Source organism: Tenebrio molitor, chromosome 7 (assembly GCF_963966145.1).
Source record: "Tenebrio molitor chromosome 7, icTenMoli1.1, whole genome shotgun sequence".
NCBI lineage: Eukaryota > Metazoa > Arthropoda > Insecta > Coleoptera > Tenebrionidae > Tenebrio > Tenebrio molitor.
Window position 1 is genome coordinate 5,894,141 of NC_091052.1, and position 25,373 is coordinate 5,919,513.

General features: G+C 40.5%; 5 protein-coding genes across 6 annotated transcripts; 3 read left to right on the top strand and 2 right to left on the bottom strand.

Moving 5' to 3' along the window:
- Positions 1–267: 267 nt before the first annotated feature.
- Positions 268–6,435, bottom strand: Pka-C1 (Protein kinase, cAMP-dependent, catalytic subunit 1). The gene is made up of 2 exons (XM_069052786.1): positions 4,982–6,435; positions 268–2,436 (listed from the first exon to the last, which is right to left on the bottom strand). Exon 1 carries the CDS (start codon positions 6,053–6,055, stop codon positions 4,994–4,996), a length of 1,062 nt encoding a protein of 353 aa, XP_068908887.1. The 5' UTR covers positions 6,056–6,435; the 3' UTR covers positions 268–2,436; positions 4,982–4,993.
- A 3,388-nt stretch (positions 6,436–9,823) lies between these two features.
- Positions 9,824–13,545, top strand: Df31 (Decondensation factor 31). The gene is made up of 3 exons (XM_069052868.1): positions 9,824–9,983; positions 12,481–12,638; positions 12,714–13,545. The coding sequence occupies exons 1-3, from the start codon at positions 9,958–9,960 to the stop codon at positions 12,857–12,859; spliced, it is 330 nt and encodes a 109-aa protein (XP_068908969.1). The 5' UTR covers positions 9,824–9,957; the 3' UTR covers positions 12,860–13,545.
- Positions 13,546–13,698: 153 nt separating this feature from the next.
- Positions 13,699–17,096, top strand: LOC138134525 (lysosomal aspartic protease-like). Its single transcript, XM_069052854.1, has 7 exons — positions 13,699–13,897; positions 13,951–14,071; positions 14,122–14,245; positions 14,355–14,473; positions 16,162–16,361; positions 16,413–16,776; positions 16,826–17,096. The coding sequence occupies exons 1-7, from the start codon at positions 13,833–13,835 to the stop codon at positions 16,985–16,987; spliced, it is 1,155 nt and encodes a 384-aa protein (XP_068908955.1). The 5' UTR covers positions 13,699–13,832; the 3' UTR covers positions 16,988–17,096.
- Positions 17,097–17,144: 48 nt separating this feature from the next.
- LOC138134500 (PHD and RING finger domain-containing protein 1) lies at positions 17,145–24,355 on the bottom strand. Of its 2 annotated transcripts, none has more exons than XM_069052805.1 (6): positions 23,895–24,355; positions 23,112–23,842; positions 17,834–22,116; positions 17,687–17,781; positions 17,508–17,636; positions 17,145–17,456 (listed from the first exon to the last, which is right to left on the bottom strand). In XM_069052805.1, exons 1-6 carry the CDS (start codon positions 24,102–24,104, stop codon positions 17,325–17,327), a joined length of 5,580 nt encoding a protein of 1,859 aa, XP_068908906.1. In that variant the 5' UTR covers positions 24,105–24,355; the 3' UTR covers positions 17,145–17,324. The 2 variants fall into 2 exon arrangements, with proteins under 2 accessions (XP_068908906.1, XP_068908905.1); XM_069052804.1 differs by having other exon boundaries at positions 17,828–22,116.
- Positions 24,356–24,504: 149 nt separating this feature from the next.
- RpS13 (ribosomal protein S13) lies at positions 24,505–25,342 on the top strand. The gene is made up of 3 exons (XM_069052865.1): positions 24,505–24,665; positions 24,807–24,934; positions 24,991–25,342. The coding sequence occupies exons 1-3, from the start codon at positions 24,643–24,645 to the stop codon at positions 25,293–25,295; spliced, it is 456 nt and encodes a 151-aa protein (XP_068908966.1). The 5' UTR covers positions 24,505–24,642; the 3' UTR covers positions 25,296–25,342.
- The last annotated feature ends 31 nt before the right edge of the window (positions 25,343–25,373 follow it).

Sequence of the window (25,373 nt, forward strand, 5' to 3'; positions counted from 1 at the left end):
ATTCGAGTTTCGCAATGGGTGCAGATGTTGGCTTTTTTCAATTCCCATCGCGACTTGTTCGTCATTAAGGTTAAAAAACCATCACCGTCACCGGCAAAGTCGTCGTTGCAATTGGTCTGACATGAAAACATGTAGCGAAAGATAAAATCCTTCGTAACAAAAGGAAACACATCGAGTTGAAGGGTGTGCATGGGGACGTCAGGTAAATCCCCTTGACTGATGCGTACCACGACATTCGGCGAGGTAAGAGAAATGAAAGACGTCATGTAGGATAGTCTTTGTTTTATTCCTTAATTTGTTCAAAACAACATTTTAAAACTGGTTCTTAAAGAACAGCGCGCTAAATGACAATATTTCATAGGTAGCATTAGTTAGAGGACAAAAATCTATACAGGTAAACTCAACATTATACAACAAACATAAAAATCCACATCCTCTGCAAAACACTTCAATTTCTGAATACATTAATAACGTACTCTTACTGATCGACTATGAAACGTCCAGTATGAGGTCCGGGTAACGTGTAATGTGATAACAGAGGAACAATTAAAAACGATGAAAACGATAACGATTTTTTTAGAATATTATTTCGGTGCGTGTATGCGTCGACGGTCCGCTCCGCGGACTGCACAACAGACGCACCCTCGCTACACGAACCCCATAAATAAGGCCTATATCTAAGATAAAATGTACACATGTGTTTCCAATTCCTATAAAGGCTATCTACTAAGACCGATCAGCGCATTTTGGACACAACGGGACTTGTAAAGCACAATTACTTATCAATTATAATAATATTAATAACCATAAAGAGCGGTGTGGTGGATCGATGGAGTGACAGTGTTGATGAAATACATACATTTACATACTCTAGAAGCACTTGCAGTCGGATTCTAACGATTACATGATGTACAATGGAAAGGAACAAACGCCGAGGGTCGGTTTCATACCTTCCTTTCTTTCCATTCATACTTTTGTCGCACATCGAAACGAAGCCGTGATTTAGGAATTTTCATGAATTATATTTACAACACTTGCAAGTCCGTCCGCCGGGGACACGTTCTCGAAAATATCAACGGGTCTTGGTCGGATGTAAAGCAGCTGACGCTACTACGCGGAACGCGTTACGCGAACATTTCAAACCCCAAACGGAAGGCTACAACAGGACGTTTTTGCATCAGACAAATTTGTACCGACATTTGCACTAAATAAATCAAGATTGAGTGGAGTCAAATGTACTAATCTAGACTTCCTTTCGAGGGTGGAAATGTTCGGAGAGTGTTACGCGATTTCGCACTAAACGTGTCGCTTGCTTTACATCCTGGACCCAAACCGAGGGTGCATCCAACCTCTGTCGGCTGTGCAACGCATACGCCGATTCGACCCCTGCAGATGTTCGTCGTAGCGACACTTGGAAAAATTCGAAACAGAATTGGCCTTGAACCGCGCCACTGCGTCCAACTGAACGTCTCTATAATCACATTGCAACCGAAATAGTTATTCTGACTGAGTAGGAGAACGATTAAGTGTCATTACTATTTAGGATAGATGTCTGTTTTATAAATAGAGGCGAGTTTCGCACTGTTAAATGTCGCCTACCGGTTTTGTGAAACACTGCATTGTCTTAAGGTCGAATCGCTAAGGGAAAAGATGATCAGTAGTTGTCTATACGAGGAGATGTACCATGAAGAATAGTCAAGACATATTCTTAAACACTGTATATGTATTCAACATCTCATAATAGAAATAAAGCTATTTTCGCAAAGCACCAAACACAGGTAACGTAAAAATAAACTACACTAAAAATACATACAAATCTGAAATCTCAAACGTGGGTGACGATAGAACAGGAAAGTTCTTACATTTCCCTACGGTAGCTCTCGATATAAATAAAATAACAAATATTGTACGCAGTACTATCACTACAAACTAAACACCTAATTGACAAATATAATATGGCAAATTCAACAGACTGCTCGCGTATCGAACTGGTCGACTTTTCCACGAGGTGTGAATTTATCGAAAAATCGGTGCAGTCGGAGGCGTCAGCCTCGTGAGCCCCAATTCTCGATAAATTTCCACCAAAGGACGGACCAGCGTCGATCTGAATTGCTCGTAAATGTTCAAAAAATAAATGTTGCAGGCGTTTGCTCGATCAACTCCGTTTATTTATACGGTGCAGTTGGTGTTTTTCCTCAAATAAATTAATTATCACAATGAAAATGATTCAATTTTCTCCCCCGATCGACTCTTCTGACAATTAACGCAAATAATCGCGATCAAAACGAATGCAGAAAAGAACCAGCACTCGGACCTCCACTCGACACAACAATAAATATAATTAGGGTGGAGGATTCTGCCGAACACTACACACTTCAAGAACAGTCACTGAACGTGTTCTGTGTCCTGAATCCTGAATTTTTCCTCAATCTCTAGCTGAAACGAGAACACTGTATTAGACTTTCACTCCCATCAAGATTAAATAAACATTATGAAATTACTGAGGAAACAAAAAAGCTAATTTGATTCTTTTCTGCATAGCAGCGTCGCTTCTGAACGACGTCAAATCGACGTAAACTTTTTGATGTGTTTTAGTTTAAAGTGACAAACGTTACGCAAAGTCCTAGTAAATACGTAATAGGTAGATTCAGTTACAGAATACTGTTACATGAGGAAATAAATCAATTTCAATTATGAAGTTAGAACGAACAGTTAAAAGTAACGCTAGAAAAAAATATTGAATTTTCATTTCATTACAAATTAAACGTAAATTTAACCGATCCGAAAAAATAAATACTCTGAACCAACCAACACGTTCTGCTCGTTTCTGGTTATATAAAGTGTCACCTATTTATTCAATTGACAGTTTCATTCTTTGATGACCAGTTACACAAACGAGAGGAAACTTTTCAAAGAACCCACGCAGATCGCTCTAGATTCGTAGAAAAAATTCGACAGTTGCTGTAACGGGTTGCACCATAATTTACCCTGTCGCTAAGCTATCCCTGCTATCTTTTCAAAATTAATTTACATAACTGTTCCCTTTCGTTCACTTATTTATCTGGTCATTAGTAAATATTCCTACGGCTGTGCCCCCATTTTTCATAATTGTCTAGTTTTTAGTACCACAAACCCTGTTAGATCTGAATCGATATCACATAAGGTATTCAAGATTTCACTTTAACATTTTTTAGTCGAGTTGTCATGTTTGGAAGTGATGAAATCTGTTTACTATTATGCCGATCCCACTGCAACTGTTTCGCGAAACTCGTCGAACACCTCCTCCCCGGTTCGATTACGTAACGGTTTTCTATTAATATTATTAAAAAAAAATTATTACCAAAGAATTTACACTGCGTCCGTTCACAATTAGAAATTATCATAAATGGATCAACTTTTATCTTGAATAAATTTGCAGGTTTGTTTATTTTGCGATCTTACAGTAAAAGGTTCTACTTTCCAAACAAACTGGTTTCCCCTATGTAAATTCCTTTACTATCGCGAAAAATACTTCTTGTCGGCGCAGATTTCCTATTTGTCTGAAACGTGAACGACCGGCACGGACAGGTTGGGCAATTTTTCGCGAAAATAAATTTGACGTAGCAATTGCTCCAGTTTTCGAAATTCTTCACGCCGAAAAACGCGCAATGATCCATTTCCTGTACCAAATATGATAGTACGAATGTTAGAATTTAAAGCTCAGGAAGTTAGAATGGTGTAATTTCGTCGCGACAACGGCGGGAATATAGTAATCGCTTCCCACGAAATTTGGAATCTCCCTTTATTCTATCAAAATTTAAACGAACTGCGGAGTACGTACAACGTGCAGATGACAAATTGCAACCTCATTATTAAAACCGGTATAGATTTTTATTTTATTTTTAAGGCATTAGCAAGTGGAGCTCTGGAAATGTTGGCTTTTAAAGAACATTTTAAGGATCAGGAAATACGTAATTAACTATTCTACGATAGTTTGTTAAAAAGTTGACTTCACTTTCGACCTAAATACATAGGAATAAATTTCAAAATTTCTACGTAACAGTGACCACTCACAATTTTGAAAGGTTCAATAATTTCAAGAAATTCGCCTAAATCTATTAACGTTTTAAAATTTATCAACGACTTAATTTATTGTTTTATGACGCTCCATTGATCAGTCGATTTTAGGGACCGATCATTGATTAAATTTATGATTTCCACAATTTTATTGCTCATCCTTACAATTATTTTTTGAACATCTCTTGCCGTTTCTCGCAAAATATAAATAATAAAATATCAATCAGATCATTTGCTTCACTACAAAAAGAATTTTTTTTTTTATCTACACACATGTAAAAGGTTGTCTTGTAATGTTGTGTGAATGGTTCCTAATCATTATTAAGCTGTCAAACATTTTAGTTACAAAATAAAATTACAAAGAATTTCTTTCCAACTATTTATATTGTAATTGTATACATTAATGATAATAATTATTATAAACAATAATAATTGTACAGTAACTACATAGTAGTGACTAGGACACGTGTTTGGGTGCTTCATAATCGAAATTAAAATGCTTTGTCAGCTTATTAATAACTGAATCAGAGTAATATGGAAGTCGAAAGTTAATGTGAGACAGGCAACTGTCGCCGGAGGTCTTGATCTTACAATTAAAAGGTAGGTTTGTACCATAATGCGAATTCACAGCTTAGATTGGGCACTCTGCACTCGATAAGTGTTAAAAAGAAGAAAAAAAATTGCCCACTATTTAATGTAAATAGTGCAACCTAACCCGGCTATTATACAATATTTACAATGACTAAGAAATAAAAATAATTACAATAAAATATACACTAAAATCTCCATCACGTAATACTTGTATTGGATTCGATGAGTCCCCCGTGTTAAAACGAAATGAAATGATGGGGTGCAGAGTCGCCAACCTTACAAACACAGGGCTGGAAGTCCGTCAATAGCCTGAGGAAATGGCAAGGCTACTTACACATAAAAAAATTCAGAACTCCGCGAACTCCTTGGCGCACTTCTCCGTCGACGAAATACGCAACGCCTCCTCTTCGTAATCGTCGAAGTTGCTAGTGTCCCCGGGTCCCTTGCACCTCGGTATGAAAGGCGCTTCGATTTTCTTCTGGAAAATGGCAATCCAATCGGTCGAGGCGAACCACTTGTGGCCCTTGATGTCGTTAACGCCGGCCTTCAAGTTACCGTAGCGTTTGGTGAGGTCCACCTGGAGGAGGTTGCGCAGAAGATCCTTGAGGTCGGAGCCGAAGTGTGACGGGAAGCGCACCTTCCCGGAAACGATCTTCTCGTAAATCTGTATGGGCTGGTCGGCGAAGAATGGGGGATATCCGGCCGCCATTTCGTAAACCAGCACCCCGAGCGCCCACCAATCCACCGCCTTGTTATATCCCTTACTGAGGATGATCTCGGGGGCTAGGTACTCGGGTGTGCCGCACAAGGTCCAGGTGCGGCCCTTGACGCGCTTCGCGAAGCCGAAATCGGTGACTTTGAGGTAGCCCTGCGAGTCGATTAGAAGATTCTCCGGTTTCAGATCTCTGTAAATCAGATCTAGGTAGTGCAAGTATTCGAATGCGAGCACGATTTGGGCCGCGTAAAATCTCGAATGCGGCTCGGAGAAGCGTCCGACTTTCCTCAGGTGCGAGAACATCTCACCTCCGGGCACATACTCCAGCACCATGTACAGGTTAGAATTGTCTTTGAAGTGAAACCGCAGGCTGACTAGGAACGGGAAACTGATCGCCTGCAAGATGCGCTTCTCGTTCAAGGTGTGCTCCACCTGTTTCAGCTTGACCACCTTCTGCTTGTCAAGGATCTTCATGGCGTAGTACTCCTTGGTGGGTTTGTGCTGAACGATCATCACGCGCCCGAAAGACCCCGTCCCGAGCGTCTTAATCCGCTCGAAATCGTCCAAACAGGCGGTGTTGGTTGGATTTTTCTTCCATTTCTCCTCGAAGTCCTCCTTGGCTTGGTCGAGGAACTCCTTCACGCTCTCGGCAGAGTCGACCTTTTTGTTCGCCGTAGCGGCATTGTTGCCCATGGTTTGGACTTGTAAACCTTCCAGGGCTTCGAGTTTGATTTCTACACCCCGCCTGAAGCACCAAGGATGATCTCGGATGCAAGAGCGGATGTCGCGATTCGTCCTGTGTCAACACGATCCGTACACACACATTTCTGTTTGGAGTTTCTTTATCTATTGGCTATTAAAGACGCACTATTGAGTCACAGCCACTGATTAGACAGATAAAGATGCAACGCAAAAAGTAAATACACCGCGATAATACGTGAAAAAACCACTGATCAAACGATAAAATGGCTACCCAAGTGCCCAGATTTTCACTTCATTTGGAGATTGAAGCTCAGCCACTCGGTCGCAAGTCAATTACACACTTGCCGCACTCTCCAACAGAGGACCCCACCTCACGGATGATAAAACGTCGCTCTCGACAACGACGCGAAAGCGAACCCACCTCCGGGAGATTCAAATTCAAAAACGCAATGATCATTTTCAAATCGTAGACAACCTGCACCGACGGTTTCCAAATCTGATGAACAACTTGCAGACGACCACAGCAAACTAAAACTTAAAACTGCAAGAACCCATACTTCTTATCACTTACCCTTACGTATCATATTTCTTGACGTTTAAAATCGACAGAAAAAATATGTCAATTTGACAATTTAGAAGTTTGTCATTTTAACGATTTTACAAACATGACAAAACGAAAAACAGGTAACTAAGATTGCAAAACTGTATTTCTTTAACATTTAATTTTTAATAATATCCTTTCTACACAATTCATGTTCCCACCTTGCCATAATAACAAGAACAGCCACAGGAGACAAGATCTTTATAACTTTATCAAAAATTATGCACCCCAGTTCTAACATTACAATGGCAACATACAAGATAAATAAATAAAATAATAAATACAGGAAACACCACAAAACCTAACTTTATAACATAATTCGATAATTTAAAGTTCTAAAACTTTATTAATGTAGGACCGCTCCGTTGTTATTATTATTTTTTGTCCACGGAATATTATTTTGGGGTTGTATGAATACAAAACGAAAAAAACCTTGAAAACTTTATTTATTCTCTGTATTATTGGTTGCATAACCCAACACGGTAAATTAATCCACTGCAACAATTTATTTACATTTTAACACAAAATGTGGTTATATTTCCTTTCATTTAATTCTATCGTTGACATACAGGATTTATCTGAAATACGTGTGTTAATTTCAACCAATGAAAGAACTCGCCAATTTATGAAACTTTTCTTTATAACATTTTGCAAAATTCGCAAAAGTATTCCAAAATTTTTTGCCGCCCCAATTTTTACCAAACGCGTCGTTTTGTGTGATTAACTAGGCTCAATTTTTTGTAACCATGAAAATTTTAATTTTCGTTATTTAATTTTTTCTATAACGATGTAACTTTTTGACAAGGCTCCGTTTCTATCAAAACTGAAAATTTTCGCCTTTACCCACAGGCGGGTATGCACTTTGATGATTATTTTATTCCAACTTTTAAATCAATTTGTAATGTTCTTTCGTAAAAATGTTATAGGGAAAAGTTTAATGAATTAGAGAGCGAGTTCTTTCTCTGGTTGAAATTAACACACGTATTTCAGATACATCCTATATACAGGGTCTATCCATTTACAGTGTCTAGTCTATTCCTAATATCATATCATTTGTTACACGGTGCCGCTTTGTTCTGTTATATCAGGTTTAGGTTCGGGGCAGCCGTTGTTGTTATTTTATTTGTTGTATATTTTCGTTCCAACCCAATTAGAGGAGGAACTGTTTTTTCTACCCCCCTCAACAGGTCGGTAGACAAATTTATTGTGTTGTTATGAATTTCTTGTTGTGTTATGTGAAGTAGCACCGCTGAACTGTTTACTTTATCATGTAATCTTGTCCCACGTCAAATAACACTGTAAATGAAAACGAGAATGTATTAACGTATGCATAAAAATAAATACAGGCGTCCTCCCACCGACTTATGCATTTTTATTTCGAAGTTTGTCCACCCCGCAGGTTGACCATTTGCATGTGATTTGCATCCCGAGCTAGTCTGCCGCCATTTTGTACAAAACACACAATGTAGGGGCTTTACCGCTTCGATGACGATCACGCCATGGCCAATTTGTTCAATTTCGTGGGTTTCTTTCGATAATTCGAATGTTTCAATTTTGGCGAAAGACTGGCGATATCTGGGTTATTACAATACACATACATATTTGGTGCAATACTTTTAACATATTGAGTAATTTATAATTGTTGAATTAGATCTCTCAAATTGTTCAGAACTGTATACCTATTTGTTTTTAAAAACGACTGTGTAAAATAAAAAAAGTATTTGAGAATGATTTCGTTCTAATTGATACCTACTTTAATTGTTTACTTTTAATTGAAGAGGAAAGTAGGACATTGAACATGTTAAATGCTTAGTTCTACAAGTGTTTATGAACCTCTGTAATTATGTAGGTACTTAATTGTTATAATCACTGCTTTTTATTATAGATATTTGATATAATGGTAATTAAAAGTTAAACGGTTTCGAAACTTCTCTTTAGGAAAATCTTCGGTATTGTTCTTATAGTCGAATAATTTCAAGACAGTTTGAGTAGATTTTTATTCTTATAACGCCCGAGTATTTTTTATAGAAATGGCGGCCGCGTTAGTTTGATGCATTGTTCAAGATTTTGTTGTAGAAGTAAGAATTGAAAATGCAAAATAGAAAATCTATTCTTTCATCATATTATGTAAAATAATTCGTTATCTTTTTTACACAGTTGGATTCTAATTGAAAAATAAACACTTGTTGGATATGTTAGGTAATTTCTGGTGTATAAAACAAGATGAACTCATCAACGACGTAACCCATGACCCACCAGTGCCGTAGCTTTCATTTATTTAATGGATAGGTACGAGTGATGTAGGTATATCAAATGCATATGTAACAATTAATCGATGTGGAGGTCAAAAAGTTGACAAGTAAATAATTCCTGAAATAGTATAAAAGCAAGGACAAAGAAACCGTCAGATATGTAAAAATTTACAAATAAATTAATTTAAATTCACCCAAGACTGTCTACAAAGCAGCAACCAACAGCAACGCGCACGTTAGTTACTTTCATTATTTCGTAAGTGAAAAATTAAGTTAACGGATGACTTAATTGGTTTCCTTTCCCGTGCAACTATACAACTTAGCATAATATAACGATGCACTTCTCAGTTATTAGTTTTTCGATTCATCTTGGTCATTTCAATAAAATGTAGCTTGTTTCCTGAGACCACTTTCCCCTTCTTTTTTTTATTGTCTTCCACCTATTCCGAGGTTTTACAAAGTGCGTTAACCCGAGTAAAACCGTATTAGAGGTATTGTTCTCGGCGTTTTCAGCAATGGTGAAAGAAGCTTCCTTCTTGAACATTACGTGTTAGAGATAAGTAATAAACCGACAGGAAGATAAAAATCGAGATAAACGTTCCGGTAGGAGCGGCAGATGTTTTGAGAAGGAAATTCAAAAAAGCGCTTCGTTCCCTCCTTGAGCCGGCGCTACGCTTGCACTCGTTTTTTCCCTGTGAACTGTCGAAACGCTCCCGGAGGCAAATCGGGGCACCCGCGTCCATTTTCCGAACGTCAGTATCGATCAATATTGTGCAAGTTCTATATTTAAATAAAATTATAACGGCAATAAAATAAATTTAGTCATAGGAGTACAAAAATTTCCACGCCGACTTCGACCGAATGTAACCGATCCCTCTCACCTTGAGCCGTCCGACCAATCAGGGGCTCAGAGCCCCCTCGCGCGCTTCCTTTCCTCGTTTTTGTCTTGTATTCTCTCTATCATTTCGCACGTTGGTGTGCACGCTCTTAAGTTTTGCTCGTTTTTTTTTGGACAAATCGCCCCACACAAATACAAAAACATGGCAGATAAGACGGCCCAACAAAAGTGAGTACAAGTTTTTTTTCGATTTACGCCTCGTTCATTGACGAATGCCGAAATCGGCATGGTTTTGTTTTGGCGGCAAAATGGCGAACGGAAGGTGTTAGAAAAGCCGGTAATTCCGGCGTGACCGGTTCGTTAACGCTGCTCGGTCGCTCGTTTCGACCGATTTTTCGCCTTTTTCGCCCTTCGCACCGACCAAAGGGCGCCACACACCTTGCGCTTTCCTCGCTGGAGTTGGCGCTTTTTCCGCCATTATCACGACCGTTTCTCCACTCTTATCGAAGCGGTTATCACCGTGCTCTCTAATCAACCCCGTTCCCATTAGATTTTCAACGAAATCGACCGTTTCAGATTTGCTAAGTGCGTTTTATCGACTGATCGCCTACCTCGAAAACGTAAATAAACAATCGCTGACCCGAATTAACTAGATCTACAGGGTGAGTCGCCTAATCGCGTGCGCCACTGGATCAAGGACGCCGTTGATTAAATTATAAATTCGGATTCGTTAAGTTTTTGATCCGGTTAATTCAAGTCGTTTGACCGCACATTCGCCACAAAACGCTCGTTTTAATGAGATTTTTTCGTGGAATCGTGGCCCGGAAGTGCGGACCAGTGTCTGTCGGCTTCTCACGACTCGTAACTACACTACTTGGATACTTGGTACTTGGAACTACAGAAGGAAAGGATACATCTTTCATTCCCCCCGAAGGGGGGCGGGCTGCTGAGCCTTTTCAGCCACACTGACGGGAAGATTCGGGATGGGTGCGGAAGGCCAGGCGGCACCGGGGTTAGAATCCGGGATCCGGGACCCCCCGAATGTAAAGTGGCGCGCTAGGCGCTTGGCCACAGTGCTCTGTGAGCTACAGAAAATCTCCGACCATCTTTAAAGCGCACCTGAAACGAACCAAGACACGTTCAAGTCAACAAACAAGTATTTTCTTTTTAATCGTGAAACTCCCAACGAACACCGAAAGCCCTCGGCAGTCGTGCCGCGGTTATGTTGGGCGGAGTCAATTTCGAAGGGGATCGGTTAAACGTTCGTCCCCCCTGGAAGCGATCATTACCATTATTGACAGATGGCTAGATCCAGCACTTAAATATAGATTGAAGTGTCAGTAGGCTCTGACCGTTATTCACACTGCTGAACAATCGGTAGACTAGCTTTTGAAATTTATTCAATTTATTGATTTTGAAAGTAAAGGGTTCTACAGGAAATAACAAAATGTACTGAAATAATCACAGATCGATACAAAATTACAGTGGGAATCACAACAGTGTTGCACTTTTAGTGGAGTTCGAGCGCTTTAGTTGTACCTTACGTCGGACAAAAGCAAATATATTGCATAATTCCCACCCACCAAAGATAAATTTTGTTTATCTTCTGTGTCTTTCTGCGAAGACGCTTTGCAACACCTAAAAAATTACCTGTATAGAGTTTGTCGTGGGTAAATACTCAAACGGAGTAGTATAAATTTATCTATTGATAACGCACATAAATAAGAATCAATCAATCACGTATTATGCTGGTTTATCTGATTTTTTTTCGTAATAAGATGTCACTAACGTCTTCGCCGTTCCCAACGCCGTTTTTATTTTAAGACAAGTGATGGCTAATATTGTAAACATTAACGACATTGTTTGATAAACATTGTGGTATTTTATAATGCTGATACGTACATATAATGTGTACCGATCATAAAAATGTAAAAAAAATCACAGAGATGAACGTACCGTATTCATCTTAAAACGTCAAAATAATATCATCTGTCAAACGTGAGCATTTAATATTTGTACAAATATACATTCTAGGTGTGTTTTATTTTAGTAATTTCCATGATAAACTCGTGATCTTTACAAAAATGTGTAATACGCTCTCAGATAAGTTTAAAATTTGGAATTCAGTTTGGCAGTTATTCTGATCAGAGGTTAAGGTACCTTCACATTTGTTCGGTTTAAATTCAGGTGAAAATGCGAGAGTTAAAAATATGTTTGGAAACAATTTGAATGATTTTTTTCCTTTTGAAATGTTCCGCTCAAATTCTTCAGTCATCACGACCTTGAACGATGACCTTGAAGGTGGATCTCTACTGGTCACAAGTTCATTAGCACGTTTTAGTCCGAAACGTGTAAATAAATCGCTTTTTGATAAGGCGCGGGGCGCCACAAGTGGAATGAATGTCGTCTCGGCGTTTAGAAGAATGTCGGAGAGAATTTTTTGTGAAGATAGACCCAAGTCGAGAAACTTGCGTTCACACCAGGTTAATTTTGAGTCGTCGTGAAAATTTTCTGCTTTCTAGATTCGCGTTGGAAACGACAAGTTTTCACTGGAACGCAAAAAATCGATTGTTGCTGTTGAAAAGCGTAGGCAGCAAGGAGGTCATTGCATGTGTATGAAATTCACAGTCATGGTTCGTTGAGCGGATCGTCAAGTCGGTTTTTGAGCGCTTTTCTGAGCACTGTCGTCGAATCTAAAGCTAATCCCGAACGAATTGTCCACCAGAGACGCCCAAACCACCGCCGAGGAGGTCGACAAGACCAAAACCAAAGAGCCGACTCCTGCCGAAGAGGAAACCAAGTCCGAAAACGGGGAGAGCACGGAAAACGGTGAACCCGTCGAGAAGGAGAACGGGAAGGAGGAAACGGCTGAAGACGACACAGGTTTGTTGACACTTGTTCGGTCTGCGGCCGAGAGTCGAGGTAAGAATGTTTCTCATGGTGCGCTTGAAATTGCAGATAAAGTGTGCAGCATAAAAAGAAAATCCGTGGGCGGAGATGCCACCGCTGATGCCCCAGCTGAGGGGGCGACTCCCGAAAAGAAAGCCAAGCTCGACGAGACCACCGAAGCAGAATCGAACGGTGAAGCTGAAGTGACAGCTTAAAAAAAATACAAAAAACGAATTTAATTTTAAGTTAATCATTTAGTTTTCATAATTGTGTAATGCTGGGGTTTGAAAAACAACGCGCGCTGGCACCCTAGCATGGCACTTCATGTTATATTACATGACACCACTATTTTTTAGAAAAAATGCATTTATATTTTAGTTTTCTTTTGGCACACTATTTACTAACACATTCCCATCAATATGGAAAGTTTAATGTTGCTCTGTTCTAATGATCTAATTGTTAGAGTGTGGGTGCCAATTTAGAGGTGCAGTTGTGTACTTAAAACATACATTTTTTTTTTTACATAGTTTTTCGATATAAGTAATAATAATTGTCCTGTGTTGTGAATTTAATGTAAGATATTATGGCACGTGTTGAGTGTCTAGAAGATTTAAGAATTTTGTTATTGTAAAATGTGGTGAATCTCTAGGAGCCAGCTCTGCCATTACCTCACTAACACTGGTTTCTAAATATGTGTTCATATCAGACATTACTAATTTTATACTGCTTTGATTTTATACTAAATTCCTCTGAACATAGTTATACATATGTTGTGAATTCGATAACTAACAGTATTTTGTAAAGGGTTCTCCGGATTGGAGTTTTACTGCTATGGTACAAACTGTTTGTATTTAATTAGTGGTATGGCAATAAAGAGTTAGTTTCCGGTAATAAGTAATAACTTCTCTACTTTCGTGACGAAGCGAACTCGATTTCGTTCAAAATTCTCCACCTTCCCCGATTAACAGGCCTGGCAACATGATCGCCAACATCACAGCATCCATCGATTGGAAATCTAGTAATTTTACTGTCCGTGTATTGGTACCTGTCGATACCGCAGTTTGCCGGTCACATTAATTTCGCCACGATAAACTGTTGGTTCATTGTTATCTTTTTATTATCGCGGGACCAGTTATAAATACAAATAGCTCCCAAAAGTCAGAGCAAAGGTTCAGTTGTTTCTAAACAATGATTCGCTGCAGTTTGTTATTTTTAATTTTTTGCGTGCTCGTTACAACTCAGGCATTTGTCAGGTAAATGGAATTAAAAATAATTGCGTTCGTTTTTAATAGAAAAATTTCTTCAGAGTGCCTTTGTATAAAGTGAAATCGGCGAGGCGCAGTTTACAGGAAGTGGGCACCCATGTCCAACAAGTCCGTATGAGATATGGAGGTCCAACTCCTGAACCTCTGTCCAATTATCTAGATGTAATTATTTAATACGCGCGTGGTTGTTTTGTTAAGATTTTCCGTTGTAGGCCCAATATTACGGCCCGATTTCGATCGGGAACCCCCCACAGAAGTTCAAGGTTGTCTTTGACACAGGATCATCAAATTTATGGGTGCCTTCGAAGAAATGCCATTACACAAACATCGCCTGCTGTAAGTTGATATTTTAAAAACGCGGGTTCACAGATAATCGCAGGTCACTAAGATAAATATTTGTTTTTATAAATATCCGAAAGGGACATTAATACAAATAATTTTCCAGTGTTGCACAATAAATATGACTCATCCCAGTCAAAGACCTACAAGAAAAACGGCACTGATTTCGCTATACAGTATGGCTCAGGAAGTTTAAGTGGGTTTCTATCGACCGACGTCGTTAATGTAAGTAACTGATTCAATATTTGCATTTTGTGCTGGTACCAGCTGTATTTGAAATTAAATTTGAGGATTGGCGATAACAGATAACATTTATCCAAACAAATTTCAATTTTAACAGGGTCTAATAAGTTTTCAATGAAACTTTCATGTAACGTCAATTTTTTTGGGGTTTGCAAATGTGAAAGTTCCGATTTTTGCCGTATCATTTCTAGCCATTTCTTTTTCTGCCGTGAAAGCAACAGAACAACGTGGTGTTGTTATGCTCTAAATACACGTCTTTCCAAGTTTTCCATCTCTAAAATTTTCAACGCACTTTTTGTTTATCTTTTTTATTACCGGCAAATTTTCACTTTTAGATGCGACGAATATCTACTTTATAAAAGGTACGGTCAGGAAATTTTAAATCCAATAAGATTATCTGAAAGTCAATATTTTAATTTGGCAATATTCGATCATAGTCACAGCTAAATGTCGCTATTTAAACTTTGCCACACATCTACTGAAAGATGACACAACTTTTCATTTTTTAAAGTAGGTAACTAAAAAATTACATCTTCATTTATACTTATGTCTTCTTCATAGGCACATAATAGTTATTTTTATATTAAGTGCGCGAAGAGAGTGTTTTTTGTGCATGAAAAGGTCTTTTACGCCGAGACGAAGGTCGAGGCAGTATAAGCCTTTGAATGCACAAAAACATCTTCGCACACGAAATATAAACAATATTTTTTCTATAATTGATTCAAAAAATTCAAATTTTTGAAGGAACTCTGAAATTTCAATGCAGTGACCATGTTGCTAGGTAACTAATAAAAAACAGTGCGTGAAATGAAAAACAGAAATAGTCGTATGCGTGAAATTGCATTTCACACACTGTTTTGTATGGTTTCTATGGTTTCGATCTTACTAACAATGCAAAAAAATACACGTCAGAAAATGACCCACTTCAGGCACAGATAACTATGCGTGAATTTCAATTTTTTGAATCAATTATAGAAAAAATATTTTGTGCCATTTTTTTCAAAATATTTACCACAACGCCGAGACGCAAAAACCGAGGAATGTTTTGATTTTTTTATTGTTATTTTGGCATAATTGTTTAGAATTTATTTATTTTAAATAAAAGAATGTGATAACATAGTCATTGAGGAAGTGATATCAGACAAACAAAATTCTTAAATTCTGTACATATTGTGTTAATGACTATTATTTTCTTGATTAGTGGTTTCCTCTTTATGTTTTTATCTGTGTATTGTACTTCGTACAGTGTGCATTAATCATAATTTCCGTAATTTTGTTAAATAATAATCAGGAACGTTACCAGTTAAATTTAAATGTAACTAATAGACAAGAATACATTCAATTATAATAGAATGTCATATAGTGCTGATAGTGGTAAAAAGTTTAATAGCTTTAACGGAGAGAGTCGGACATGTCGTTATTTTAACAAGCGATAATGCCAATCACAGAATGAAAAAATGTAAATTTTTGACAAGCACTTGAACACCCAGTTCAACATACATATTTGGTGCGATTACGTGGATGAACTTTTTTTGAATCGAGGATAGGAAGTAAAATTTTTTTTGATAAATATGTATAACAAGCCAAGTTACGTAAAATACAGATATGTAATTATTTTATTATTGAGAATTTGAGTTTTTTCGAAATGTGTAATTGTCCGAATCGTCTAGGTCGGCGGTTTAGATGTGCAACAACAAACGTTCGCCGAAGCGTTGAGCGAGCCCGGATTGGCCTTCGTTGCTGCCAAATTCGACGGCATTTTGGGAATGGCCTACAGCCGCATTTCCGTGGATGGCGTCACTCCCGTTTTTTACAGCATGCTCCAGCAAAACCTGGTTGCGCAACCCGTATTTTCCTTCTATCTGAACAGGTCAGTCTGAACGTTTTCGTAAAAGTAAAAACTAAAACGAAAAATGTGCAGAGACCCTAGTGCAGCACAAGGCGGCGAAATCATCTTGGGCGGTTCGGATCCGGCGCATTACAAAGGAGACTTCACTTATCTGCCCGTGGACCGACAGGCGTACTGGCAGTTCAAGATGGACAGTTTGACAGTAGGGAAAAACACGTTCTGCGCGAACGGATGCGAAGCCATAGCCGACACCGGTACCAGTTTGATCGCGGGGCCCGTCAGTGAAGTTCAGGGCATCAACAAGGCCATCGGGGCTACACCCATCGTGGGCGGCGAGTATATGGTCGACTGCAATCTGATTCCCAAACTTCCCGTGATCGACTTCAATCTAGGCGGAAACAATTTCACTCTGGAAGGCAAAGATTACGTGTTGAGGGTAAGCAAGTTTAGGGGGTGAGAGAGGCGAATTTTAAAATAAATTACAGGTGTCGCAAATGGGTAAAACTATTTGCTTGTCCGGATTTATGGGAATTGATATTCCCCCACCAAACGGACCTCTGTGGATTTTGGGGGATGTATTCATTGGAAAATATTACACTGAATTTGATTTAGGAAATAACAGAGTTGGCTTTGCCGTTGCCGCCTAATCGTATCTTTTTTTATAATTTCCAAAGATTAATGGTAGTGATAGTTTTTTTTGTGTTAGCTCGATGACTTGTAGATACATCTCAATAAAGTTTGTTGCAGTTAATACAATTTTCACTTTTACTTGAACTTTGGGTACAAAAGTAAGTCACGTACTAATTGAAATATACAGAAGTATATTTACTAAAAAGGTCAATACATTTAAAAGTCCACAAAATTCATTTGAAGTGGGTCACATAAATAAAATATCTGCTACTGTAATTCTTAAAAAATAACCTTACGAGTCTCTAAATTCAAATAATATGTACACAAATATTAAATTAAAATAGTCGTTAAACGTTAAGCTTTTTGCGGATTGACAGAGCTACTGCTGGAGGTCACCTTTTTACTGTGTCTCACTTTTTTAACGTAAGCTTCAATAAGATTCTTGATTTTTGTTGGGTTGATCTCGCCCGACTTATTGTGACAAATCTGCAAAACCACAAATCAGAGTCAAACGAATTGCTGCGATTCTCACAATACCTTAGGAACAGCACGTCGCAGTATGTCTTTGTATTCTTCTTTGTTGATGTGTTTCTTATTGTAATGCGGCTTGAGAACCAGCTTAACTTCTTCGACTACTCTTTCTTGTCGGTTAAGTTTTTTCAAGAACTGAAAATAAAATTTGTTTACACCATTATTACACCACTATTACGCCGTACCTTATCCTTGACTTGCATTTCGACTGCAGAATTCGGCAACTCGTCCAAGATCTTCAAATTATCCTCATCCAGCTTAACTCCCACTTGTTTTGTACCTACAACAACATGCTTACAAAAATCCTTAACGGTTCCCCGCCTTACCTTTACCAGAGACAGTTTGTGGTTTTTTATTGAATTTACTCGGCGGCTTATTATCCTGTTTGGCTTTGATTTTGTTGAACGGCGAAGTCCCGAAGAGGGCGTCGAACGCGTTTTGTATCTTCGCTGGTGACTTCGCGACTTTGTTGGGTGGCTTGGACGCCGCCTTCGGCGCCGTCTCCACCGGCGGCTCGAACAAATCCTCGTAGTCACTGGAACCTGGCGAGTACGGCGAGTCGAAACTCAAATTCGCCTCGACGGTGTCGCTTCCGTTCTGATTCCGGCTGTTGGATTTCCTCGCCCCCTTGGAGGGCATCGGCTTGATCGGCGTCGACTTGATGGCCGGTTTCGTGGGCGAGATCTTCACCGGACTCGACTTGACCGCGTTCGGCAGGACGATCCTTTGCGGAATAGACGAGGCGACGACGTGGGGGGGCGTTATGATCGTCGTGTTTAGTATGTTGATCCTCGGCGGGGCTAAACTCGAGTTGACCGGCGTCGACGTCATCGAGGTAGGTACGGACGACGAAAACGGAATGGTTTGAGCTACGGGTTTCGACGCGGTTACGGTTTGCGTCTGCACGGTCGTGTTGGCGGAGCGCTCCGGTGATTTCCCCAAGCTGGACTCGGGTGTGACTTGGATGCTGCTCTGCGAATCCGCCGGTTGGACGTCCGCCAACGGTGGTGTGTGCGACTTCAGAGCGTCGGGGGTCTGGCCGATCGAGTTGCCCGATTTTTCCATTTCGATTATTCCGGTCCGAGTCTCCGTGTTGCTCTCGTCCCTGTTATCGTCCATGTTCAACGTGCTGTTGGACTGCGTTGTTTGTATGGGTTCGGGCGTCGGCGATCTGGACTTTGTCGGTTCGAAAGGATCGTAAGCGTCCGGAGAACTGGGAGGTGAGTTTGGCGGCTCCGGGGGAGTGTTCGGACCCTTGTGCGGCCCGTCGACCACCTCCTGAGTGTCACCCTCCGGCTCGATGTCGTCAGGTTCGTGAAGCGGGTTTGTGATCGCTCTCATTTGCGTCTGCTTCGAAGTCAGCGTAAATTTCACCTGAGGCTCTGGGGGCGTTTTAGGACCGGTCGAATAACTGTTGACGCATCTTTCAGGACTCCCCACCTGCTGAGACGAGTCGCAGATTCCTTTCTGCATACTTCGAGCTTCCTCGTTGTCGCTGTCGCTCAACACGATCACATCTTTAGGAGACGGTGTCAGCTCTTTAAAAGGCGACCTCTCCAAATCTATTATAGCGACAGGTTTGACTCCCGTCAAGTCTCTATTTCGCTTTTTATTCTTCTTGATTTTGTCTTTCTTCGGTTTTTTATTAGCGGTCTCTTCCACCTCTCTCTTTTTCTTAGTAGATACGTCCCTCGTTTCGTTGTCTTTGTTGAAACTCACGCTAACTAGGATATTATCCCCGGACGCAAAAACTTCTTTCGATGGTGGTGGCGTCCTCTCGTTTCGTTTCCTCTTCTTCGTCCTGTCGTTCTCTTTAACCTTCTTTTCGGTCTTTCTTTTCTTCTCTTTCTTCTTTTTGTTGGCGTCGTTCGTCAGGATCACGGTCAAATTGTGCGGTTTCACCGAGTTGTCCATGATTCTCGGCGGCGTCCACGATGGTGTCAGATGTCTCGGTTCGGGACTCCTCGATCTCGACAACGACGGTGTCCATTCTCTCGAATGTCTCCTGCTCCATTCTTTCGTTCGTTTCGGAGTCGGTGATCTCGATCGGTGTCTGCTGCGACTTCTGAGCTTCTTGGATTTACCTTTCGATCTCTCTCGCGATTTCCTCCTTCTTTCTCTACTAGGTGACCGTCTTCGCTTCTTCGTTTTCGATCGAGAGCGCCTCCGTTCGACCGATCTCGATTTGGATCGAGACAACGATCTTCGATTCTTAGAACGTCGCCTCTTCTTCCTGTTTCTTTCCCTCGAAACGGTCCTTCGCTTCGAGGGCGAACGACGAGTTTTCGACGCTGAACGGCGAGTATTAGACGCCGACCTCCTACTTCTGGACGCTGACCTTCTAGGAGGACTCGGCGTTCGAGTTTTCGATCGCGATGCACTACGTCTAATATCCCTCCCGAACTTATCTTTCAACCGTCTCGGTTTTTCCGCTATCAAAGCTCTAACATCGTAACGCTCGATTTCCTTCCGTTTCTCCTTCTTTTTATCCTTTTTGCTATCCTTGTCTCTCTTCTCGCGAGACTTACTTCTTTCCCGATCTTTCTCCCGATAATTACGCTCCTTATTGTTCTTGCTCAATTTCTTAAAAGTAGATTCTTTGTTACTGTTTTGATTCTCGTTCTCCTTGTTTCCAACCTTATCAGTGTCTTCCTTTTTCTTGGCAGATTTCTTCCCACCTTCCTCTTTCGCTTTTTTAGGCTCTTCTGTCTTTTTGTTCTTTAACTTGTCGACGATCTCACCTTCTTCATAATCTTCAGGTCTCGTGAAGTCAAGTTCCGATTCTTTCGCATTGATTTCGAGAGCGTCTCCATCGGACGCCGTTTTTAAATCGTGAGATTCGTCAAAATCGTTCCGATCCTCGTCTGAAATCATCTCCGTATCCAAACCCTCGATTCCCTCCCGGTAAACTGTAGGTCTTTCGTCGAGACACGGAGTGTAACTTCTTTCTTCTTCGCTGATGTCTTCGGTCATGTTACGTATGTCCGTGATTCCAAACGAGTTCTCCACTCCCCTCTTCACGACGCTTTCATCTTCCGAATCGCTGTACAATCCAGTGCTCATCGACGGCTTCTTTTCCGTCTTGTCTACATTTTGCTCCACCGGTTTGTCAGCCGGTGACGAACTTATCTCCCCTACCTGGTTGTTCGTTTGGTCGTCATCTTCGGCGGGTCCCAGAGTAATGTCCGTGTTTTTCGCCATCGTGATACTCTCTTTTGAATAAATACTGAAATTCGGACAACCATCTTCCGAGTCTTCATCGTCCTCGTGATTCTTTTCGACGACATTTTTGTCATCGAAAAGTTGGTTCGACGACTGAATCGCTTGGGACTGAATCTCGGAAGTCGAAGTGACCGCTTGTGGAACGGGAACAGCTTCAGCGTTCGAATCGACCGTTGACGTGACAGTCGTTTCCTCTTTAGTATTCTCTTCCGGTTCGGGATTTGTTTTTTCCGTGTCTATCACCATGTCTGGTTCGCTGTCGTTGTTGTCGTCGTCAGTTCCGGCATTTGGAGTAGTCGGAAGTGGCGACGGAGCCTTGAAATCGCCTTCGTCGGCTTTACTGGTGCTGACGGTCTCGATGTCGCTGTAGATATCGATTTCTGATTCGCTCGCTGGAGTACCGCTTCGAGGAGTGTTGTCCTCTGACGCATTTTCCGGCTTCTTCTTGTCATTTCTTTTGTCGTCCATATTTACGTCGTAGATGGTACACAAATTAGTCTGGGTGTAGTCTTGGGGGCTGTTGAACTGTTCCTGGTTGCCCCCCGTGGAACTGTGTGTTGCTGTGGTGTTTTCGACCGTCGATGTTGGCGCCGCATTGTTTTGATGAGGACTCGAGCTTCTGCGACCGCTAGACGAGGGTACACTGTCGCTTCTAGTACCACTAGAATACGTTGTCGGTGTACGCCTCACCAAGTGGTCGTAACTGTTCAACTCTCTCAACACTCGATCGTTTGAAGTTTCCATCGTGAATTTTCCGTTTTTTCCCAGAGAAAACTTCGTTTTCCTGGAATGAAACATGGACTGTTCGCCCAAAATGCTCCCCAACACATCCGTACTACTCGAGACCGAGTTCGGGACGCTCACGCTTTTGACCAACGTTCTTCGTCGACTCGCACCTCTCCTGACTAGCACTCCCGAACCGTCCCCCTCGTCCTCCGACCAAACGAAATCCAAATCCTCTTGCCCCCCGAACAGTCTCAACGCGGGGATTCCAGCTTGTACACGCTGCGTCTGCAAATTGCTCACTTGGGGCTGTACCCTCACATCTGGCAAACTTTGCTGGGGGTGTCTTGGGGCACACATACCCAGTTGCAAAGCCAGTCTCTTCTTGGCAGTTTTTGGGGGCTGCACCGGTCTCTTTCGTCGTTTCTTCTTCCGTCGCTTCACCCTTTTCTTCACAGCAACAGTCTCGCCGGTGGCCTCGTCCACTTGATACACCACTCTGTAACGCGGTTTTCTTCTTCTTTTCTTCTTCGGTCTTCCCACACGACGCGACGTCGTACTCGAAACGGACTGAGGGGGTTCCGTGGGACTTGCGGAAGCTTGGTTGACGTTTCGGTTGTTTACGATCCGGCGTCTCACCCTCTCACTATGGCGAGTCCGAGGCACTAATCTGTCGATTAAAAATTACTATTGTCTTCCTTTCGGTCTAGCGTTTTGATAAAAGTTCAAGCGTGCTTAAATAAAAATGACGGGTTTCGGGAATTTCCGTAATTTATTTTGATAAATTCGAAAAAAAATTGCCACAAATTACACAAATAATTGTAAGTTCAACAAACTGGTCACGTTCGACTTCTTAAAAACTTTTATTCGAAATTTTCTTCAAAATTGTGCGCTATCTCTAGCATCAGTAAAAATTCTATTAAATCTGTGACTATGAGTTCATTTAATAACCTGGAAATAGAAATGCTGTAAATGGAAATGTGTGAGTATCACAGGCGAGCCAAAGCTTTAAAATTTGCCTAGATGGAGCTAGTAACTTGATTTTTTTTTAAACAAACGTTTGAAAGGTTCAACGTTTTGTGCGCTAAAAGTACGGAATGCAATTTATGTTTTAAAAAAATTATCGCTCACGTAATCAAAACAGTGAAACGAAGAATTCTGTTAAAATTGCGTTGTTCCGTATTTAGTAACGCGATATCACTAAAAACTGTTGTATTGTGAAAACACAAATTTCAAATAATTTTTTAAAGGAGTTTTTCCAAATTTCTAACGCATCTTGTACAAGCAGAAAAAAATAAAACGTGCAATAAATCAAAAGATTAACTTAAGCTCAACTTTTAAGCGTAGTTTCTAGGCAGATTAATTTTCAACTTTTTTCTAAATAAAAAAAATGACCAGGCTTTCTAACATTTGTAAAATTGTTGATTTTAAAATATTAATCTGTACTTCAGTTAATTGTTTTTATTTCTTTGTTAAAAAAGGTTTTCATTTTGATTAAGGATTTTGGCAGTTGGAAAACAAAGAAAATCAAAAAGCCTGGATGTTTATTACATTATTTGCCAAAACTTCAAGTCGAAAGTCATACAGAAAAATGAACACTAAGTGTACAGGATAGGACTTGATATTTTGTTAAAGCTTGAACATGAAATAAATAGTGTAATTCACCTCGACGACGCGGTCCGGCGACTGCTTCTAGGCCTCCCCATCTCGTGGGCGTCATCCAGAAGCAACTGGAGCTCATGCAGTTCTATTTCAGGATCTACTAAGTCCTCTGGAGTGCAATCATTACAAAACCATGCCCCCGCTGGTATTTCCATTAACGGGGGATTTAAACACTCTAGATGGTATCCAAGATCGCACCCGTCGCATAACAACATTCGGTCCTCTCTGTCGCTCAAGCCGCAAACCTCGCAAAACGTCGGATCTTCGACGATGTCAACCTCGTTCTGAGGGTTGGGCGGTTGAATCGGAATTTGTTTATAAATGCTTCCGTTGATATTACGTCTAACTAGAATAATGCGGTACTCCTGCCTGTCTACAGGACAGGTGTTCATATTTTTTGACCATTCTTGGATGCATTCGACGCAAAACATATGGTCGCACGATTCAGGCGTACCGATTTCTTGGTTGCTGAACGAAATGAGACAGATCGGGCATTTTTCTGATTGGCCGTCGCTCGAATCTGAGTCAACTCCAGTGTCTTGTACTTTGGCAGTGGTGGGTTTGGGAGTTTCAGCGTCAGAAAAATCTGTCTCCCATTGGCTGCTGGAGCTTCCTTCGAAGCCATGATCAGAATCCTCCGAGCTTTCTGAATCACTGACCACTCTGGCGGGACGTTTGGACCGTTGGGTTATCACCGATCCGGAACTGTCCGAATCGGCATCGCTGACCACTCTCTAAAAAAAAATTCAACTTCAGAAACAGTTCTCTGCATTCATTTGTACGTACCGGAACGATTTTTCTTTTAGGGTGGACTTCAATTGAACTTCCACTGTCTGAATCAGAATCATCTTCGACAAGTGTGCGTCTAAACCTTCGTCTTGAAGTCGTCACAATAGAAGTATTGGCGGAGCTGCTTGTACTGTTGGGGCTATCATCTAAACAGCGAATATTCCTTTTACGTTTGTTTCGGGGCCCGAAATCACTGTCATCACTCATTTTGCAGGTTCAGTTGGAGAAAAATCATAATAAGCTCGTAATGAATCAGCTAGTGCCAACTGCGATTAATTACTCACAGATTTTACAATATTAAACTTAAGAATTGATTTGTTAAAGCAAAAATCGGTTTATTTGATTATTATTCATAACAAACAAGATTTCTCATGACAGTTTACTACATAAAAGCAAAACTTCGTAGCACCCTGCGCTACGCTGTAGCCATTAACAACGTAGCACCAGTACCGAATGAAGTTAGCGAAATAATTAAAAATTATTATTATCTGTACAATACTATGCCGTACATTAAATACAGTTAATTACTCCACACCGACCAGAAAATGTATATTTTATGTTTGTATTTTCCGTTATCTTACAATTATTTGACATTTGTAGTGCACTAGTGCCAACTTTGCAACGTCAAATCGTAGCCACGGTCATGCGCAGTTTGACAATTCGTAGCAACTCATAAAAGTCTTTTTGATCTCTTTTCGTTTTCCGTAGCAAGAACGCAGGTTGAATTGCTAATATTTGATTAAAAATGGGTCGAATGCACGCTCCTGGGTAAGTAATTACAAATTGTAACGAATATTTGTTGCAGGCAATTTATTTTAACACATATGCGAACGAATTTCGTGTCAGAAGTTTAATTTTTGAGGTTAGAATACCGCGTGGCGTGTTCACTCATATTTTGATCGTTTTCAGAAAGGGTATCGCCCAGTCGGCGTTACCCTATAGACGCAGCGTTCCAACATGGCTTAAGGTCACTCCTGATGAAGTAAAAGATTACATTTTCAAGTTGGGTAAAAAGGGTTTGACTCCATCTCAAATCGGTAAATAATGACCTACTGTCTTAAATCAACTCATTTTAAGCTGCGTTCTTTTGTAGGTGTGACTCTGAGGGATTCTCATGGCGTTGCTCAAGTCAGATTTGTGACTGGTAACAAAATTTTGCGCATCATGAAAGCTATGGGGCTTGCCCCTGATCTACCAGAAGATTTGTACTATCTGATCAAAAAAGCTGTCGCTATTCGTAAACATTTGGAACGCAACCGTAAGGACAAGGATAGCAAATTCAGGTTGATTCTGGTGGAATCGCGTATACATCGTTTGGCAAGATATTACAAGACCAAGAGCGTATTGGCGCCCAATTGGAAATACGAGTCTAGCACAGCCTCAGCTTTGGTTGCGTAATTTTAAGATGTACGTTTTATAAGAATAAAAACTTTTTGGAAATTCAATTTTGTTTTGTAACAAAGCGCTCTAGTTTTT

What these genes read in the sequence shown, in the direction of transcription:
- Pka-C1 (XM_069052786.1), bottom strand. Translation starts at nt 6,055, where the DNA reads ATGGGCAACAATGCCGCTACGGCGAACAAAAAGGTCGACTCTGCCGAG.
- Df31 (XM_069052868.1), top strand. Translation starts at nt 9,958, where the DNA reads ATGGCAGATAAGACGGCCCAACAAAA. An exon ending in GATAAGACGGCCCAACAAAA is followed by an intron (nt 9,984 to 12,480) that starts GTGAGTACAAGT and finishes ATTGTCCACCAG; the next exon opens with AGACGCCCAAACCACCGCCG. An exon ending in AACGGCTGAAGACGACACAG is followed by an intron (nt 12,639 to 12,713) that starts GTTTGTTGACAC and finishes TTGAAATTGCAG; the next exon opens with ATAAAGTGTGCAGCATAAAA.
- LOC138134525 (XM_069052854.1), top strand. Translation starts at nt 13,833, where the DNA reads ATGATTCGCTGCAGTTTGTTATTTTTAATTTTTTGCGTGCTCGTTACA. An exon ending in TTACACAAACATCGCCTGCT is followed by an intron (nt 14,246 to 14,354) that starts GTAAGTTGATAT and finishes ATAATTTTCCAG; the next exon opens with TGTTGCACAATAAATATGAC. An exon ending in GCAAAGATTACGTGTTGAGG is followed by an intron (nt 16,777 to 16,825) that starts GTAAGCAAGTTT and finishes AATAAATTACAG; the next exon opens with GTGTCGCAAATGGGTAAAAC.
- LOC138134500 (XM_069052804.1), bottom strand. Translation starts at nt 24,104, where the DNA reads ATGAGTGATGACAGTGATTTCGGGCCCCGAAACAAACGTAAAAGGAAT. An exon ending in CGCCGGACCGCGTCGTCGAG is followed by an intron (nt 22,117 to 23,111) that starts GTGAATTACACT and finishes TTTAATCGACAG; the next exon opens with ATTAGTGCCTCGGACTCGCC. An exon ending in TGCGACGTGCTGTTCCTAAG is followed by an intron (nt 17,457 to 17,507) that starts GTATTGTGAGAA and finishes GTGGTTTTGCAG; the next exon opens with ATTTGTCACAATAAGTCGGG.
- RpS13 (XM_069052865.1), top strand. Translation starts at nt 24,643, where the DNA reads ATGGGTCGAATGCACGCTCCTGG. An exon ending in GGTCGAATGCACGCTCCTGG is followed by an intron (nt 24,666 to 24,806) that starts GTAAGTAATTAC and finishes GATCGTTTTCAG; the next exon opens with AAAGGGTATCGCCCAGTCGG. An exon ending in TTTGACTCCATCTCAAATCG is followed by an intron (nt 24,935 to 24,990) that starts GTAAATAATGAC and finishes GTTCTTTTGTAG; the next exon opens with GTGTGACTCTGAGGGATTCT.